This window comes from Harpia harpyja, chromosome 16 (assembly GCF_026419915.1).
Source record: "Harpia harpyja isolate bHarHar1 chromosome 16, bHarHar1 primary haplotype, whole genome shotgun sequence".
In the NCBI taxonomy this organism is placed as follows: domain Eukaryota; kingdom Metazoa; phylum Chordata; class Aves; order Accipitriformes; family Accipitridae; genus Harpia; species Harpia harpyja.
The window spans coordinates 32,556,403-32,572,655 of NC_068955.1; the positions used below are offsets into that span (position 1 = coordinate 32,556,403).

Below are 16,253 nucleotides of genomic sequence, written 5' to 3' on the forward strand. Positions count from 1 at the left end.
GGATGTGGGGCAGGAGCTGGACCCATAGACTCATCCCCAGGCATGGTGGGGACAAGGCAGGGGAGGACAGGGAAGAGCATGGGGGGGACATGGATTCCTGGGACTGGCCCCAGGGCCTTTATTTGGCATCAGCAAACACCCACACAACAACTCCCACTGACACGTGTGGGGAAACGGGAGAGGGAAGAACCTGGACCAGCTCTGCCCTGACCCCCAGCAGATGCAGGCAGGACCTCCTCCCCGTGCCCCCATTCACGGGACAGGCTCAAACCCAGGGAGGCTTCCCCCCCCCCGGTGTCAGCAGCACCAAGAACTGGGCTAGAAACGGCTCCGGTTGTTGCAAGGACCTCTCCTACAAGAGGGGAGCGTCTTCCTGCCCCCCGGCCCCCCCGTGCCCGGCAGGACCCCACGGTTGAAGGGCAGCCGGGCCATGGCCCCCGGTTGCGGCGCGTCCTGCTCGAGGAGGTACCCGATCTTCAGGTCGGGCTTCAGTGCCCGCAGGGCGGCCAGCTCCTGCAGCACATCTTCATTTAACCCGGAGGTGCTCAGTCTTTAGAGGAGGAAAAGGAGAAGAGCTGTTAAAAAAACCACCCTCGGCTCTCCTGGGTACCAGAGCATCCCTTCCCTGCCCCAGAGCATCCGACCCTGGGATGCCGGGGATGGAAGGGGGACGTGCCAGGCACCTTACCCCAGGGCCTGCAGCGGGCAGGCGGGATGCCGGAGCTGCTGGCAGAGCTGCAGGACGCCGTCGGCTCCCAGCTCGTTGTCGCTCAGGTCCAGGCAGGTGAGACGAGGGCTCTCCACCAGCCGAGCGGCCAGGGTTCGGCAGCAGGCACCGGTCAGCCGGCAGCTCCCCAGCCTGCGGGACCAAGGCAAACGTGGACCGGCCGGTTGGTGACCTGCTTTGGGTGGGAAGGAGGGAGCGCCGGCCGGCCCCCCTGCACCTTACCGCAGCGTCTGCAGCTGGCAGGCACGGTTCTGGAGCCCCTCGCACAGCAGCCGCACGCCGGCATCGCGCAGCCCCTCGCTGAAGGACAAATCCAGCTCCTCCAGGCACGGGCTGGCGCCCAGCATGCCGGCGAGGTCCTCGCAGCAGGCGCTGGTGAGGCGGGAGTACCGCAGCCTGCCGGGGACCCGCGGGAAAGACCCTCAGAACCAGCCCGAGGGTCCCCCCGGTGCCACCCCACCACGGTGACGGTCCCCACCCCAGTGCTCCTGCTTTCGAGCTCCTCGCCCTGGGAGAGCGGGACGATGCCACCCCAGAGGGTGTCTTTTGGGGTACCTCCCTGTGGGTTTGGCCGCCTGGGAGATGCCCGCGGGGTGCTGGCGGGGGGGGATGCCCGGGGGGTACCGAGGCCGCTCACCGCAGGACGCGCAGGCGGCAGCCGGGCTGCCGCAGCCCCTCGCAGAGCAGCCGCACGCCGCCGTCGCCCAGCGTGCCGTCGCCCAGCTCCAGCCGGCGCAGGCTGGGGTGTTCGGCCAGCAGCGCCGACAGCTCCGCGCAGCAGCTCTCCGACAGCCCGCACCACTGCAGCCTGGGAGCAGGGGGGAGAGCCGCAGAGAACAGACCAGCTCGTCACACCTGCCCTGCCTGCCCACCCCTCTGCCACCCAGCCAATCAGCATGGAGGGACCACACCCACCCCATAGCCAATCAGCATGGAGGGACCACACCCAACCAGGGCCAATTAGCATGGGGGACCACACCCACCCACCCCATAGCCAATCAGCATGGAGGGACCACACCCAACCAGGGCCAATTAGCATGGGGGACCACACCCACCCACCCCATAGCCAATCAGCATGGAGGGACCACACCCAACCAGGGCCAATTAGCATGGAGGGACCACACCCACCCTTAGCACAGCCAATCAGCATGGAGGGACCACACCCCCACCCACCACATGGCCAATCAGCATGGAGGGACCACACCCACCCTTAGCACAGCCAATTAGCATGGAGGGACCACACCCCCACCCACCACATGGCCAATCAGCATGGGGGACCACACACACACCCCCCACAGCCAATGAACATGGAAGGACCACACCCAACCAGGGACCATTAGCATGGAAGGATGACACCCACCCCATAGCCAATCAGCAAGGAGGGACCACACCCAACCAGGGCCAATCAGCATGGAGGGACCACACCCACCCACCCCATAGCCAGTCATCATGGGGGGATGACACCCAGCCAAGGCCAATTAGTATGGAAGGACCACACCCACCCCATAGCCACTCAGCATGGGGGACCACACCCACCCACCCACCCATTGGAGGGCCAATCAGCATGGAGGGACCACACCCACCCAGCAGATAGGGTCCCGCCTTCGACCCCCAGCCAGGTGCCGGTGGTCCCCAGGCAGCAGCAGGACACGGCAGGGGGGTGACTGTGCCCCCCCCACCGCGCCCGGGGCAGCACCCACCCACTCCCCTCCGGTTCGGGTGCCCCCCACCCGCACCCCAGAGCCAGCCGGGGCGGCCAGGCCCCGGCCAGGGCACCCACCCCGTGCCGGCGGCAGCGCCGCGGCCACGGTTTCAGCTCAGCGCCGAGCGCGGGTCTCTTACCGCAGAACCCGCAGGTCGCTGCCCGGGTGCCGCAGCGCCCGGCAGAGCGGGTGGATGGGGGAGTCCGGTTCCTCCTCGGCGAGGGGACGGCGACGTCCTCCGGCTCCCGAGGCACCGGAGCTGCAGGGGGACAGAGCCCCGGGGGGGGCACGGGCAGCCCTCACCGGCACTGGAAGCTCCCGGCTTCGACGCCGGCACACCCTCACCACCACCACCCCAAGCAGAGCTCGCCACCAGCTCACGGGTGGTCTCCTCTGGAGGGACCTCCATGGCTTTGGAGAGGCAAAGGATCACGAGCGTTACTGCTGGCGTCACCTCCTCCCAAGCAAAGCTCGGGGCGTGCTTAAAATTTCGGCACGGGGGATGTCCCCTCCCTCCGCAAGCGGGAAGGAGGACGCGAAGCCAGACCGAGACCCCGGCACGGATGGGGCTGTTCAGGCCGGGGAAGTTGAGCCGAGAGGCTCCATCTCCATCAATCCCACCGCACGCTGCAGACAGAGGAGCCTGCACGATCCTTATTCTCTCACAGTTCTCCCCAAGAATAAGTAAAATCCTTCGCTGAGGAACTAAACCCCCCAGGGAAAGGACAAGCTGGTGTTTGGGTGGAAGGAGCTGAAATGCCCTTAAAACCATCCTTTGGGGTGGAGAAGGAGAAACCTTTGTGATTTTGGGTCGCTAGAGGAGAGACGGACGGTTCTTACCAAGGCACCGACGTGGCCAGCTCTTCCCTGGGATCCTGCTGGTCGAAGGAGCATCCCCGGAGGGTGACGCAGCCCAGCCCAACCCACTGCCTGATGCAGAAGGAAAGCGCCATTTGGTCGTACAGGGTCAACTTGATGTCCTGCAAGTCTATCTCAGTGAAATGACCCAACGCACTTTGCACGAAGCTTTTCTCGTTCATCTCAAACAAAAAGTGGAAAGCGTCCAACTCTGAAACCTTCAGCGCTTGGCCGGGATGGGCGATGCCTCCGGGCCTCCCCTGAAGCCACCTCAGCATATCTTCCCTGGCTCGCGATGAAATTCTGCACCCAATGATTTCGTTCACGTACTCTATCGATTTTTGACTTACGAGACCAAACAGGAACCGCACCGTTAAGTTCAAATCCTTCCTGGACTCGCTATAGCTTTCTAATAACATATTTACATCCTTCACAAGAGCCCCCGCGTCGTCAACCATTTCCTCATCATCCTCCAGAACATAAAACATTGCCGCAAAAAACTCCTGGAGGTGCAGGTGGGTGAAGCTGTAGACGTTCCCATGGTCTACGCCTTTCTTTGAGATCTTCTCGTTGAGGAAGAGGGGGAGAAGGTCTGGCTGGTCCAAGCTATGGTCCTTGATTTCCTTCTCCTCAAAGAGGACCTTGTGCTTCCAGATGCCGTCGGCAGCCATGGAGCAAAGCTCGCGTAGGAACTGCTGGAGGTCCTGCAGGTTGTCCCTGTCTCTGCACTTCATTAACCGGGAAAGGTAAAACACGCTCATCTGTGTGGTGGCTTTAGAGCACTCAATGAGGTTTTTCTTCTTGTTAAGCTCTTGTTCAAGGATGGTGCAGATGGTCCAGCTCATGACAGGGATGACGCACAAGCTGTAGAGGATCTTGTTGCCTCTGGCAAAGCTGAAGGCCACGTTGGCTTTATTGTCATTCTCAAAATACCTGTGGAAATATTCCTCTCTCATGGCTGCTGAAAATCCTAGTATTTCCGCGTAATACTCACCCTCCAGGCACTGCCCCAGGCTTTGAAGAGCCGTCGGCCTCGTGGTGATGAGCAAGGAGGACTCGGGGAGAACAGTCTTCTTCAACAAGCTCATCAGGGTAGTTTCCAGGGGCTTCACTTCCCTGGGGTCAGAGCTCAGCTCATCTTTGGGCTGAACCAAGGAAAATCCCAGGGCCTCAAAGCCATCAAAAATGAACAGGATCTTCTTCTGGTCATCCAGGATCTTCCCAGCCGGCGTTCGCCTGTGAGGGCAGCACTTTGAAACCAGGTCTGCCACACTCGCTTCCTTGGTAAAGGCAATGTCTTTACAGTCTATGCAGAAGATGTAGTCAAACTGCGTGTAGGCGGTCCCTTCCACCCACTCCACCATCACCTTCCTGATCATCATCGTCTTCCCCATCCCCGGGGCCCCCACCAGCACCACGACCTGCGGCGTTTGCCCATCTTCATCGGCTTTAAACAGCGTCTGTGCGGTGACGGTGATGGTGGCTGGTCCGTTGCTGACGTCGGCACATCCGTGGCTGGTGCCCGCAGCTTCATGCTCGCCTCCGTGCTTGCTCCGAGGCTTCCTAGCAATGGTCAGGGCAGTGTAGCGGCTCTTGACGGACAGGTTCTTCCCGAGACAGGAGTTCACTTCTTTGTACCGGAGGAACTCCCGGACCACATGCTCTCTGTATTTCCGCTTGTACTCTGCACCGGCAAGAAGCAGAGTTAGTCCCAAGTCCAGCCGGATTCCCGAGGAGCTCCTAACCAGCCCATTGTGCTCCCGACACACCAACGGGACACTTCTTTCAATGCTCAGGGCTTTCCTAAGCCTGGCAGAGGCAATAAGGACACCGTCTGTGAGTATTTAGGGCCTCTGGTCAGTTGGGGGGGTCCTTCTCCTCTCCTGGGTCCCCCCATCCTCCTGATCCATCAACCTCTGTTTTAACCACCCTGCAATCCTCATCCACCCTGGGAGCAAATGCAATTGCCTGGACCCACCTGCAGCCTCCGTCCCCCTCTGCTTGTACCCCTGGGGCCAAAGGCACCGTCCCTGGGCTCCCGGGATGCCTCCGGCTCCAAAGCGTTACCAAATGTGAGCTCTGCAGAGATGTCCTTAATCCCCATCCCAGGAGGAAAGGATCTGCCCAGCTGCCTGCCAGGAGGTGCTGAGAGCTGAAGGCTCTTCTCCAGGAGAAGAGGGAGCCCGGCAGAAAGTGGGGACAGCAAGAGGAGAGTTCACTACAGCCCCCACACTAATAAGATCACAGCGGGACATCTTTATGTTTCCAGGCTCCCTGGGGAGCTGAAACCTGCTCTTACTGACTCCTACCTGTCTCCAGGGTCACTCAAGGGAAAAAGAGACAAAGAAAAGCAAAATGCACGCTGGCTTCCTACCTTTCACCTTCTCGTCCAGGAGTTTCTCCGCGAGGTCTCTCTGGTTCATCTCTTCGAACAATCCAATCGCTATGTCCATCGCAGCATCTTCACTGTAGTTCTTGCCCACGCAGCTGACAAGTGTGGAAGGGTGGGCAGCCTTCGCCAGCGAATCCTTGGGGATATTCCATCCTCCTTCCACATGAACTTCCGATAACTTCGTCTTAAACTCCTGAAAGTCTTTAGGTGTGAGATCTTGCAGTGCTTGTAAGAGGACAGCTAACGCACGCTCTTCCCCTGCCATCGCAGGATGTCGCCTGCGAATACCAACAGTCAGAAATCACGGCTACACCGTGGCAAGAGGTTTTGGAGCTGGGCACCGAGTTTGTCCCATACAGCCCGGTTCTTCCCGCGCCGAAAAAGCTGGGGACAGTCAGCCCAGCGTGACAAGGTCACCAGGGCTGTGGGTGCTGCAGGATCCGGCACCGTGGGGATGTCCCCCCCGGCGTGGGGCACAGGAGAGAGAAAAACACCCGAAAAACCATCCTGGGGGTTTGTAACCCGACTGGGAGCTGCAGCCCCTGCGGGCAGAGTTCCCCGGCCCCAGGGACAGTTGGGTCCCCTCGGCGCGGCGTGGCCGGCCGTGCCGCGATGCCCTCACCGCGATGTCCGAGCGGTGGGATGGCGAGGCCCTGCCGGAAGGGCTCAGGCGCTGCCTGAAATCCCCGTCCCGCGTACAACAGGCAGGGTTTTGCTTTTCAACAGCAGCCAGACATCCGGCACACCCTTTCCTCTTTCCCTGCCACGGGGCGACTCGCCAGCCGGCCTCCATAAAACCACCCGGATAGGCAATTTAATACCCGGAGGATTCCTGGCAATAAGCCCCACGAGGAAGATGCTGTTTTGGGGGGGGAGAAAAGGCAGCTTTAGGAAAGCGCACTGATGCTCGCAGACGGCACAGCCCCTCTCCTGCCTCTCGCCTCCCCGGTGCTGGCAGCTCACCCTCCTCCTAACAACATGTCGTGGGTTTGACTGAAAAGCCACCGAGCTGCTGAATTTCTAACCCTTCCGGAGTAACCGCGCTTTGCTCGGGGTCCCCGAGCCTTTTACTAGGCTTGTCTTGGTAAGAAAAGTCACAGCACCTTCTCCTCCTCCCTCTTTGGGACTCCTTATTTCTGGTATTGCTCTTCTCCTCCCCATTTCCAGTCTCCCGTGTCTTTAGGACACAAGTAGCATCCCGCAGCTCTCCGGGAGCAGATGCGACTGGAATTAGTTTCCTGTAAATTCAGGAAATCGGAGGGAAGCTGCGGTTTCCTGCAGGGATTACTGCCTGCTGCAGCTTTCACCCCAGAGCAAAAGGGGACCTCCAAGGGAGCCTGTCACAGGCAGCGTGAAGCTAAATTTAGATGCTTGCAATAGCAGAGTAGGATAGAGAAATTAAAAATAGCTGCGGGAAACAGAGAATTAGACTGGGAGCTGTCAGAGGAAGAGGATTATCGAGGTGTTACGTATGAAAGGGAAAGGAAAAAGGAGCTGGGAACAACAGTTGCTGTCCCAGTGTAACAGCTATTCTGAGGCTGCACAAATAAAGTACAGTTGTGGATTGGAGCGTGGCACTTCTAGAAAGGTCTTCAAGCTTTGGATCAAATGCAAATGAAATAGCTCAATGCTTAGAGCTTGTGCTACACCAACCTTCGCTCTGACATGCACTAAGGGACCCATAAATGCCCTTCTTGCTGAGAGAGTTAAGTCAGATTGCCCAGCAGACAGGTAAGAAACCAGCAGCACAAAGATGGATCCAGAAACTAGGAGAAGATAGAGAAGATTTTTCTGAACCAGTGCAGAATTGCTAAGATGCCAGCGGGATGCGATCTCACCAGCCCTTTGCTGGTGAGGCACAGGTGGCTCCAGCGACGAGTCACTGGAACTCACTGCCCAAGTTCAAGGAAGCCTCAGCGGAGGGGTGCTAGGAATTATGGCCCGGATTCAGGAGAAAAGGGGAAAATTTAACATGGGCTGAGCAGGACCTGTGGCTTTCAGTAATGGGGGGGGTGGACACCAAAGCAGAGGAGTATGGGATGTTTGGGAAATGGCGGTGGCAGGCGTAGTACATCAGGAAAAAAATGGATCAAAGATGTTAAGGGCTCTGGAGAGCGTTAAAGGATTTAAGAGAAGATATGACAAAATGGGATGGGAAGGAAAGACGGGATTTGCTGGAAGGAGTGATACCGCAGCTGAAAGGAGCGGTAGCAGGACACCGTGATGCTCCGGCGTCTCTGCCAACTCCCAGCTGGCCAAAGTCATCCGTAAGGAGGTCGGCTTTGACCCGGCACTGCCCACACAAATGGGTGCCTGTGTGCCAAACGCACCGGGACCCCGGGGGGCTGCCCTGAGGTTGTACCCAGGAGATCTGACGGTACCAGCGGGCTTTTGATGCAGTACTGAAGATCCCTTTATTTTAGAAAGCGATCGGAAGATGGAGCATGGACTCTTATTGGATTTTTGTCGGTAATACAAAAACCAAGTGAAGGCTGTTATAAAGGGTGAAAGGAGAGATACGAGCTTTAATGGAGACAGATAAAGAATGATGGAAAGAGCCACCCAGGAGGATGGCAGAAAACCCCGCCAGTTAAAACCCACTGCCCAAGCTGACCTGGTGGGACCTTCCAGTTCCCTGTGCAAATACTCATACCCTAAGGAAGCTGAGATTTCTCCGAGTGAAATCATTAAGGATTACTTTAAACAAAGCGTTTCTTCAGAAATTACAAGCCCATATAATTTCCACTGTGGCCCATTAGAAAGGCTGATGGAAAACCCTGGCAAATGCCGGTGGAGTACTGCCAAAGAAATGCATTACCCATGAGAACAGCTCCTACTTTAGCAAACATGGCAGTGATTACTGCTGTTACCAGAAAACAAGAAGTGGGTTTCAGTTATAGATCCAACCGTTTCGTCGCCATCCCACTTACTGAAGAATCAATTTTAAGATTTGCTTTTGCATTTGGAGAGAGGGAATAAACCCTTGCAGAGGTACCGCCAGGGCTTCACAACGCATCAGGCTCACGTCAAAAACCTGTTCAAACTATTGTCTCCAGAGGATAAAGAAAAAACCTCTTATGTGGATGATATTCCAGTGACTGGAGCTACTGAAAAGGTGAGAGGTACCAGAGTTTTAAAATCAGTAGACCAAACAGAATTTGAAGTCAATTTGAAGCAGGCACCATTAGTGCAAGCTGAGGTTAACTACTGGGAGTTACAACTGGCAAGCCAACAGGCACAAGAGTGGTTAAAGCTTTGCATGAAATACAGGCTTCTCCTGGTCAAGCCCAGCTGAGAACACCATTAGGAAGATTTAATTTCTGACAGCAGCCCATCCATAACTTTGCTGGTATCTGCAGACCACTGTGGGAATCACTAATTGAGACTCTGGAGTGGAAGTGGAGCTCAGGACACGATGATGCCCTAACTCAGGTGGAAAGAAGCTGCTCTAAAAACCCCTGCACTAAAACACCCTGCACTGGGAAAGCGCCTTTCAACAGGAATTTCCCAATCCGCTGATTCTAGGGGAGCAGAAAAATAGTTACAGCAGGTACCAGCAGCACGTGAACTGTGCCTGCTTCAGGGTCTGGACCCAAAACTCCCCAGCAGCTGGGCTGCTGCTCTCACCCTCGCAGTCCCATCTACTCCTACCCCTCCCAGCTTTTAGGGAAATTCGGCAGCAGAGTGCCATCTACGTGCATGCCAGCAGGCATCGATATGAATGGGTAGGAGAGATACGGTACAGACCTTACAAGGACCAGATCGTCTCACTCCTGCCCTAAATGAACAAGGTGCAGACTGCGCTGGTGAGAACAAATCCAATTGCAGGTACCAGGTATGGATGCAAGTGTCCTTTTTAAAGAACCCAGCAATAAACCAAATGTATGCTTCATCAATGAGAGCCAGATATGAGCAACCTAAAAATAGTCCTCTATGCTGCTATTAATAGAGCAGGAGAGCAAGTAGTAGGGAAACTATTTAAAAAAATAGAGTAGAGGCTATTTTAGACATTATTAAGAGACAAACTCTCTAAGCAGAACCCATTGCATGTCTTTGTGGACAGTGATTATGTTAATAAAGAAATAAAATACTGGAGGTACGGCTGGAGAAGGGGATAGAAAACACGATGGGAGATGAAGAAACTGAGATTTCTCTTACAAGCTCAGAAAGACAATGGGAAGAATATCTATGTAATGCACGGTAAAGTACATGGGAAGCCTGAAAAACATACTAAGAAACAGTGTAATAAGCCAGGAGATCAACTGACTCAGTTTAGCTGCTGCAGTCTCGAGCCCCGGGAAGGTCTGCAGCATCCTTGCTGGACTCATGAGGATGACCTGCTGTTTGTGGATGACCAACAGAGATGGGGAACAGCTATCTGCAGGGCAGAAGCTGTGTATTAAGGCAACTCCCCAGGCCTTGGCTGTCAGATTTTGCCCATCTGGAGCTTTATTTTCTTTCAGTTTAACCAGAGTAGCCAGTTATTCCTGCAATAGGATTTTTCATGATTAAATATCTAACCTGAGCTCTGTTGTGGTCTTGCTTAGCTTGGTCTAACAACTTAAAGCCATAATAATAACTTGGGATCCAAGAATAAAAACTGTTACAGCTCTCGAGGGAGCCCGGAGAGTTACAGCTCTTGAGATCTGGATCCACCCAGGCTGGGGACTCACAGTTAAAGCATTGCAAAAATGCTCCAAAATTATAATAACCTAATGACCTTGGTGGGTTTATTGGCTTACAGGATCAGCCTTGCGGGACAACAATTTGCAGAGAAGCAGCTAGACCTAGTGAGAGAGACTGAATCCTTTAACAGTCCCTTAAGCAAGCATGTAAATAGAGGAGAATATTGCAAAGGGGGTAGGGGAGGAAATGAAACAAGAAAGTAACAATGTGTTTGAAACAGATGGAAAATTAAGCACTAGCGGTACTTGATTAGTTAAAGGCTGAAAGAAGCGTGTGTTAAGTGTATAAAAAAGATAGATAAATATAGTAAGTATAATCTTGCTTATGCTAAAGGCAAATGTATTGGCTAACTGGAAATTATATTGGAAGGGGAAAATATCCCATCAGTGTCAGATTATGGGGAGGTACTTGGGAACTTTCAAAGGACAGAGGCTTATAGAAATACTGCACCCTGCTGTACAGTTCATTGCATTTACATTTTTGCAAAGTTGTATTGGTTATGATAATTGCAATATACTATAGATCTAGAATGCTTGTAAGTAAATATTATTATTGCAGACCTAGCTAATTATTATGTGAACTATGAATGAAAGTTAACAATACCATAAATAAACTCAGCATCACCAGGAGGAGAGCATCAGAAAAGCCTGGGCTGGGTGAGGCGGTGGGATCAGGCTCTGCAGGTGGGGACGGAGGGCTGAGCCTCCCGGGGGGCTGCGCTGGGTGGGCAGTGCTGGCACAGGGTGGGGGGATGCACCGGACCTGGGGAGCTGGGTCAGGAGATGGAGCCAGAGACAGGACTAGGAACAAAGTCACAGCACGGTTGCGAGGTCCATGGAGGAGACAGGACCGGAATCAAGGCTACGATACAGACCTCAGGTCCTTCCTAGGGTCCGGACCAGAGAAGGGCTACCTACAGCGTGGGTACAAGGTCCATCCCAGGGACAGGCTGAAGGCAAGCTAAAATGTGCCTCTGAGGGATTCGGTGAAAAGATGAGCTGCCTCCAGCACTGAGCTGAAGCCCATACAGGAGACAGACTCCCCCCCCAGCACTGCTCAAACTGGGGGGGAGTGCGCAGGGCTGAGCTTAGAGCCCAGGGGCCCACGGCAGCGGGTGGGGAGGGGGTCCAGGTGAGGCTGGTCAGGGCTTTGAGGCTATTTAAAGCCCCTCGGGGACAGGCAGGCTTGTATTTTTACCGTGAGGACTTTCTGTGCAGGGTGCCAGCAAACACTTCAGCTGCTGCAATGACTGCAAACCCACGTTGGCTGCTGCAGCGAGCTGCTCCACCATGAGAAATGTCCTTCATCCTGCTTCCCTGGGAGTGCAGAGGTAAGGAGAAATGGCTGCTGCCCAAATGGCTGCAGGTTTTTGCTGCTGTGTAGCCTTTTCCTCCGTCTCCAGCCATGGGTCGGCTGCAACTGGGGCTCTAGGAAAGGAGAGAGGCTCCCTTGGGGGTTTCTGATGCCCAGGGATGAAATGAGTGTAAGCCCGTTCTGTGACCTGCTGTCCTGCTTTTCATGCTCTAGTTTATGAGCAGGGTACCTGTGCCTTGGTTAGGAGGGGTAAACCCATCCTGTGGAGGAGACGGGGACTGAGGAACTAGGGATTTTGCAGCTGAGGCTGTTGGCTGCCTGCAGCTTGCATGGGGCTGGCCTTTCACCCAGGTGTGATGGAAAAGAAAACGCTTCGGGGGGGATGTGTTTAGCACAGCTGCCTCGGAGGGATGCTGGGAAAGGATGTTTTAAGGCCCATTGGGAGTTTAAGGAGGGGGGAAAAATAGACTCTTTATTGACAACATCTTGGCAGCCAATTGCAAATGGTGCAGCTACTGTGGCAAGGCTTTGGGGGATCCCTGCTGGGTGGCTCCTCCAGCAAAGGAATAGGACATGGAGCCCAGCAGGCTTTGCCAGGGCAGGGCAGAGCTAACGGGGAGATGGTTTAACCCAAACCATGTCCATTCAGGGTTTCACAGACCCCAAAATGAGCCTGGCTCTGTGGCACCATGGGCTGAGCTGTATCCGTCTAGCTCAGTTTCCCTGCTCAGAGCCTGAGCAGCATCACCCTGTCCCTCCTGCTTACAGGACGTCGAATAAGTCTGGGGACAACTGTTTCTCTCTGAAAGTGCAGGACATGCCATGCTCCTTGCCAAGGATGCTGCTGCCACCAAGCCCCCCCCAGCAGGGCTTGCAGGGGGGCTTCCCAGGAGCCAGGGCTGTTCTTATTCCTGCTAACTCATCCTGGGGTATGCTGTGAGCCGAGAGGGAGGAGGCAAAACCAGCAGCACAGTTTCTAAAGGTTTCCCTCTCCACCTGACCTTGAAGAAGCTGTTTTCACCTTGCTGTGTCTTGATCTGAATTGCTGCTTGCTGTGCCTGCGCCGGTGTTCGGCTCTCTCCCATGCTGCGTTAGGGGTGATGTGACCCACTTGCCGCAGGGGACCCTTCCCGTGCTTGGTGCCAGGGGATTTCTGAGTGCTGCCTAGCTCTGGAGCTCTGCTCCTTTCCTTTGCTTCCCTTTTTTCTGCATTGGTAAAAATATCTTTTAAATTCAAAAGTTTAAGGCATATGAATGCATCGCGTGGGGCTGTTTATCTCCTAAGGCAGAGGCAGCATGCATGAATGCAAGGAAATCGCAGCTGGAACCCCCTGGACTCAGCTCATCTAAGCTCTGGGGACTGGAGCCGGCAATTCCCACTTGCAGGAGTCTCCCTCCTTCCTCCTGCTGTGTTGAGGGGAGGCACAGAGGCCAAGGATACTTCTGCCTGATGTAGAAGTGGCAAGAAGGTTTTATGAGTCCTGTGCCCAGCTCCTGGGAGCAGCGATTTGGGTGTTTCTCCTGCATTAAATCACAGATTTTCACAAGTTTTGCAGAAACTTAGCCCCTCTCTGCTGCTGTCAATAGATCAGCAGATTTGGGAGGTGTCAGAAAGGGGAAGCGGCTGTTTGCAGCCACTGAATGGTCTTGGCTGTGCCTGGCACAAGTCCCTAAAAGAGTGGGGAGGGCTGGCACTGCTAAGCATGGGACCAGACAGGCAGCAGAGGGGACATCAGCATCAGCCACAGCTAATCCTGTCTGTGCCAGCTTGTCTGAGCCAAGCAGGCTCTGAAGCCAAGGACTACATCAAGATAACCTTGCTCATCCCTGTTCCAAGGGAGTGTTGGTAGCTGCATCCAAAGCCAGCCCCTCAAAGCACAGCCTTTCCTGGGAGGTTGGGGTTCCCACATCCAGCTCCTGCGTCTTCTGCAGTTGCCTTCAAGCATGGGCAGATTTTTTTTCTTTACAGTGGACTTTAAGCAGCCTACGTATTTTTAAGCATGTTTACATAGGTGAGACACACTGCCTTAGCTCTTGTGGGCAGTTTGGCAGAGCCAGAGAGGGTCAGGGAAGAAAATACTGATTTTTCTCTGGAGTTTCTGCCCTATTGCACTGACGATGTTTGTGGCTGAGCTGTCGCTTGGCTGCTGTTTATGGGAGGGAGAAAAACACAGTGGCCACAGAAGTAAAGTGAGTTATTCTGTGAGTGGCTGAGCTGACAAAGTTGTTTCTCATGGATTTCTGAACATAATCTCCGTAGCGTGTCTATACTACACAGTGTATACCGCACTACAAAGATTCTACAAAATCACATGGAGCTGGTCAGTGGGTGCCAAGTAACTGTATGGAGGAAGGTGGGCAAGCATCACATAGCCCTTATTTCCTGAGAAAACTGGGCTAAAAGAGCCCTAGACAGTCCCAGGACCTGGCCGCGCTTTGGGGTACAAGCAAGATTTGACCTGAGTGGTGTGAATTTGAGACCTGTGCCCGGCTGGAGGAGGTGAGGCTGGGACAGGGAGGGCTGTTTGCTTTTAACCAAGGTGCTGCAAAGCACCGGTGTGGCTAAAGAGGAGGCTGTGTGTCTGGCACAGCCTGGCTGGATGTCTGACAGCGCTCCGCAGCGGGACCTGGGCTGTGTGCCCAGCTCCGAGCCGGCCTTGGGCTGCCCGCAGCCCCTCACGGACCTTGCAGGACTTTTGTAAAGGGGAGTCAGACCCCGGCCCGCTGGGACAAGGGAGGGTCTGGGGAGAAGGGAGGCAGAGCTGGCACAAAACTACCTGAAGGCGCATCACTTTAGCTTCCTCCCTCTGCCGTGCAGAGCTGCTCCTTGGCAAGACAGGTTGCCACTCCTTAACTCACTGCTGGGGGATTTTCATGCTCAGAAATCCCTTATCCTGGGGTGGGGGGGCATAGTCCTTTTTTCCTCTTGTCTACACACAAGCATCCCAATTTATCAGGCTGGCCCCCTCCTGTTTTCTCCAGTGTGTTCCCCCCCTCCTCCTTTGTGGCTATATTCACTAGAATTGCTGCAAACCCGGGCAGGCTTTGGAGGAACAGGCAGAGGGCTCAGTGCTGCAGGGACAGCCCCGAATCGCAGAGCCAGCAAGCCATGGCTCAGCCCCAAATAACAGGGGATATGGAGATGCAGCTGGCCTGTCTTGACCACCCTGCTGGCCCCCCCAGGCATCCTGTCCATCCCCCCCCCAAAGTCCCAGCCCTTCCCTCCGGATTGGAGCGCTGTCAGCCCCCCCTTCCCCTGCTCTCCATCTTCATGCGGTCTGCAGAGGTGCATTGTGGGAAACTCCCAAGTTCCCCCCCCCCCCCCCTCTGCGCAAGAGCCAGCTCCCAAGGTGTGACTCGTTCAGCCGGCCGGAGGACAGAAGGTAAGGGCTGCTGCTTTCCTCCGTGCATGCCGGGGGGACGAGGGGGCAGAGCTGCCGGGGGTCCCTAGCTATCGACGGAGCGACGCGCAGCGTTCCTGCTCAAGGTGACATGGAGAAATAGAGACGCAGATCTACCTGGTCAAGGTGAGTGTCTGCCTCCTCACAGCTGCCTGGGATGGAGGCCGGGGGCTGCCACGCCGGCCAGCTCAGGAGCACGTACCCACGCAGCTCTCCCTGTTAATAGGCGACAGTGCTTTTTCTTTAACCCAAAACAACGAGCGCAGTGAGGATGGCTGGCCCTGAGCACCTCCCTTCCCACCCCAGATCCCCTCTTCTGCTCCCTGAAGGTCAGGCAGCCAGAGAAGGCATTTTCGCAAACGCAAGTGCGTGGGAGTCTGCCTGCCTGCCCACTGCGTCCCCGTACCTGCGATCTCCTCCGCCGCCTTTGCGGGATGTGCTGTGCTTGCCTGATCCGAGCTGGGCTGGCCACTGCCAGCTGCTACCGGGCTTCAGCGAGGGGGAAGCACCAGCCCTGGGATAGAGAGCTGGGTTTGATTTTTTTTTTTTTATTTTTATTTTTTTTGCAGAAGGGCTCTGGAGGCAAAACGTCTCTGAGCATGGAGAAGTGGAGCCGGCCATGTGCCGGAAACGGGGCGGCCGGGAGGGCGGAGGGGAAGCAGCATTCCCGGCTGAAACCTTCCAGCCTTGGCAGGAAAGCCTGTACACCTCCCCGAAAGGTTTTGATCAGGTTTCCAGCTGCGTTTCCTCTCCCGTCTGCACGGGCAGTGGCATTTGTTTACCCTTCGCTCTGGATGGGTTTAATGTCTCTGTTTAATTGCTGTCAATCCTGAGGCGGGAGGCAAGCACAGCTAGGAACAGCCAGCAGCCCTGGCTATGAGCCTTCACCAAGGAAGGAGGTGGGGGTTGTTCTGTGAAGCAGGGGGGCTTTGATATCAAAGGGATATCCTTTGATATGACCCCTGCCTTGTGCTGGAAAGGAGCTCGCAAAGGGAAATCTGCCCCCCAAAAATTCAAAATGGAGAGAGATGACAGAGGCAATAGTGCCTATTTTAAGCTACAGGGAGAAGATAGCACCAAATGAACGGGAGGGAGGAGGACACCAAACCAGGGCTCTCCTTTCAAGGTGTGTGCTCCCAGGGATGAAATGCATGGGGGGGGAGGATGTCTTG

The 16,253-nt window shown here is 55.3% G+C and overlaps 2 protein-coding genes across 5 annotated transcripts in view; one reads left to right on the plus strand and one right to left on the minus strand.

Moving 5' to 3' along the window:
- Positions 1–87: 87 nt before the first annotated feature.
- LOC128153084 (NACHT, LRR and PYD domains-containing protein 12-like) lies at positions 88–15,600 on the minus strand. Of its 2 annotated transcripts, XM_052811967.1 has the most exons (9): positions 15,488–15,600; positions 15,199–15,297; positions 5,663–5,958; positions 3,271–4,972; positions 2,570–2,689; positions 1,365–1,535; positions 950–1,123; positions 689–859; positions 88–550 (listed from the first exon to the last, which is right to left on the minus strand). In XM_052811967.1, the coding sequence occupies exons 3-9, from the start codon at positions 5,943–5,945 to the stop codon at positions 319–321; spliced, it is 2,853 nt and encodes a 950-aa protein (XP_052667927.1). In that variant the 5' UTR covers positions 5,946–5,958; positions 15,199–15,297; positions 15,488–15,600; the 3' UTR covers positions 88–318. The 2 variants fall into 2 exon arrangements, with proteins under 2 accessions (XP_052667927.1, XP_052667928.1); XM_052811968.1 differs by lacking the exons at positions 15,199–15,297; positions 15,488–15,600 and adding an exon at positions 6,582–7,073.
- Positions 7,212–16,253, plus strand: part of CEND1 (cell cycle exit and neuronal differentiation 1) — a 31,777-nt gene continuing 22,735 nt past the window's right edge. Inside the window, exons 1-2 of one of the 3 annotated variants that reach the window (XM_052812040.1) lie at positions 7,212–7,411; positions 11,584–11,696. The gene's annotated coding sequence lies outside the window, so the exon portion shown is untranslated. The other 2 variants (XM_052812039.1, XM_052812038.1) reach the window with 2 other exon arrangements.

Bases quoted from the DNA above. Each gene is read 5' to 3' on its own strand.
- LOC128153084 (XM_052811967.1), bottom strand. From the start codon at position 5,945: ATGGCAGGGGAAGAGCGTGCGTTAGCTGTCCTCTTACAAGCACTGCAA. The intron at 860-949 runs GTAAGGTGCAGG...TTGGTCCCGCAG, and splicing joins TGCCAGCTGCAGACGCTGCG to GCTGGGGAGCTGCCGGCTGA. The intron at 551-688 runs GTAAGGTGCCTG...CCTCCTCTAAAG, and splicing joins TGCCCGCTGCAGGCCCTGGG to ACTGAGCACCTCCGGGTTAA.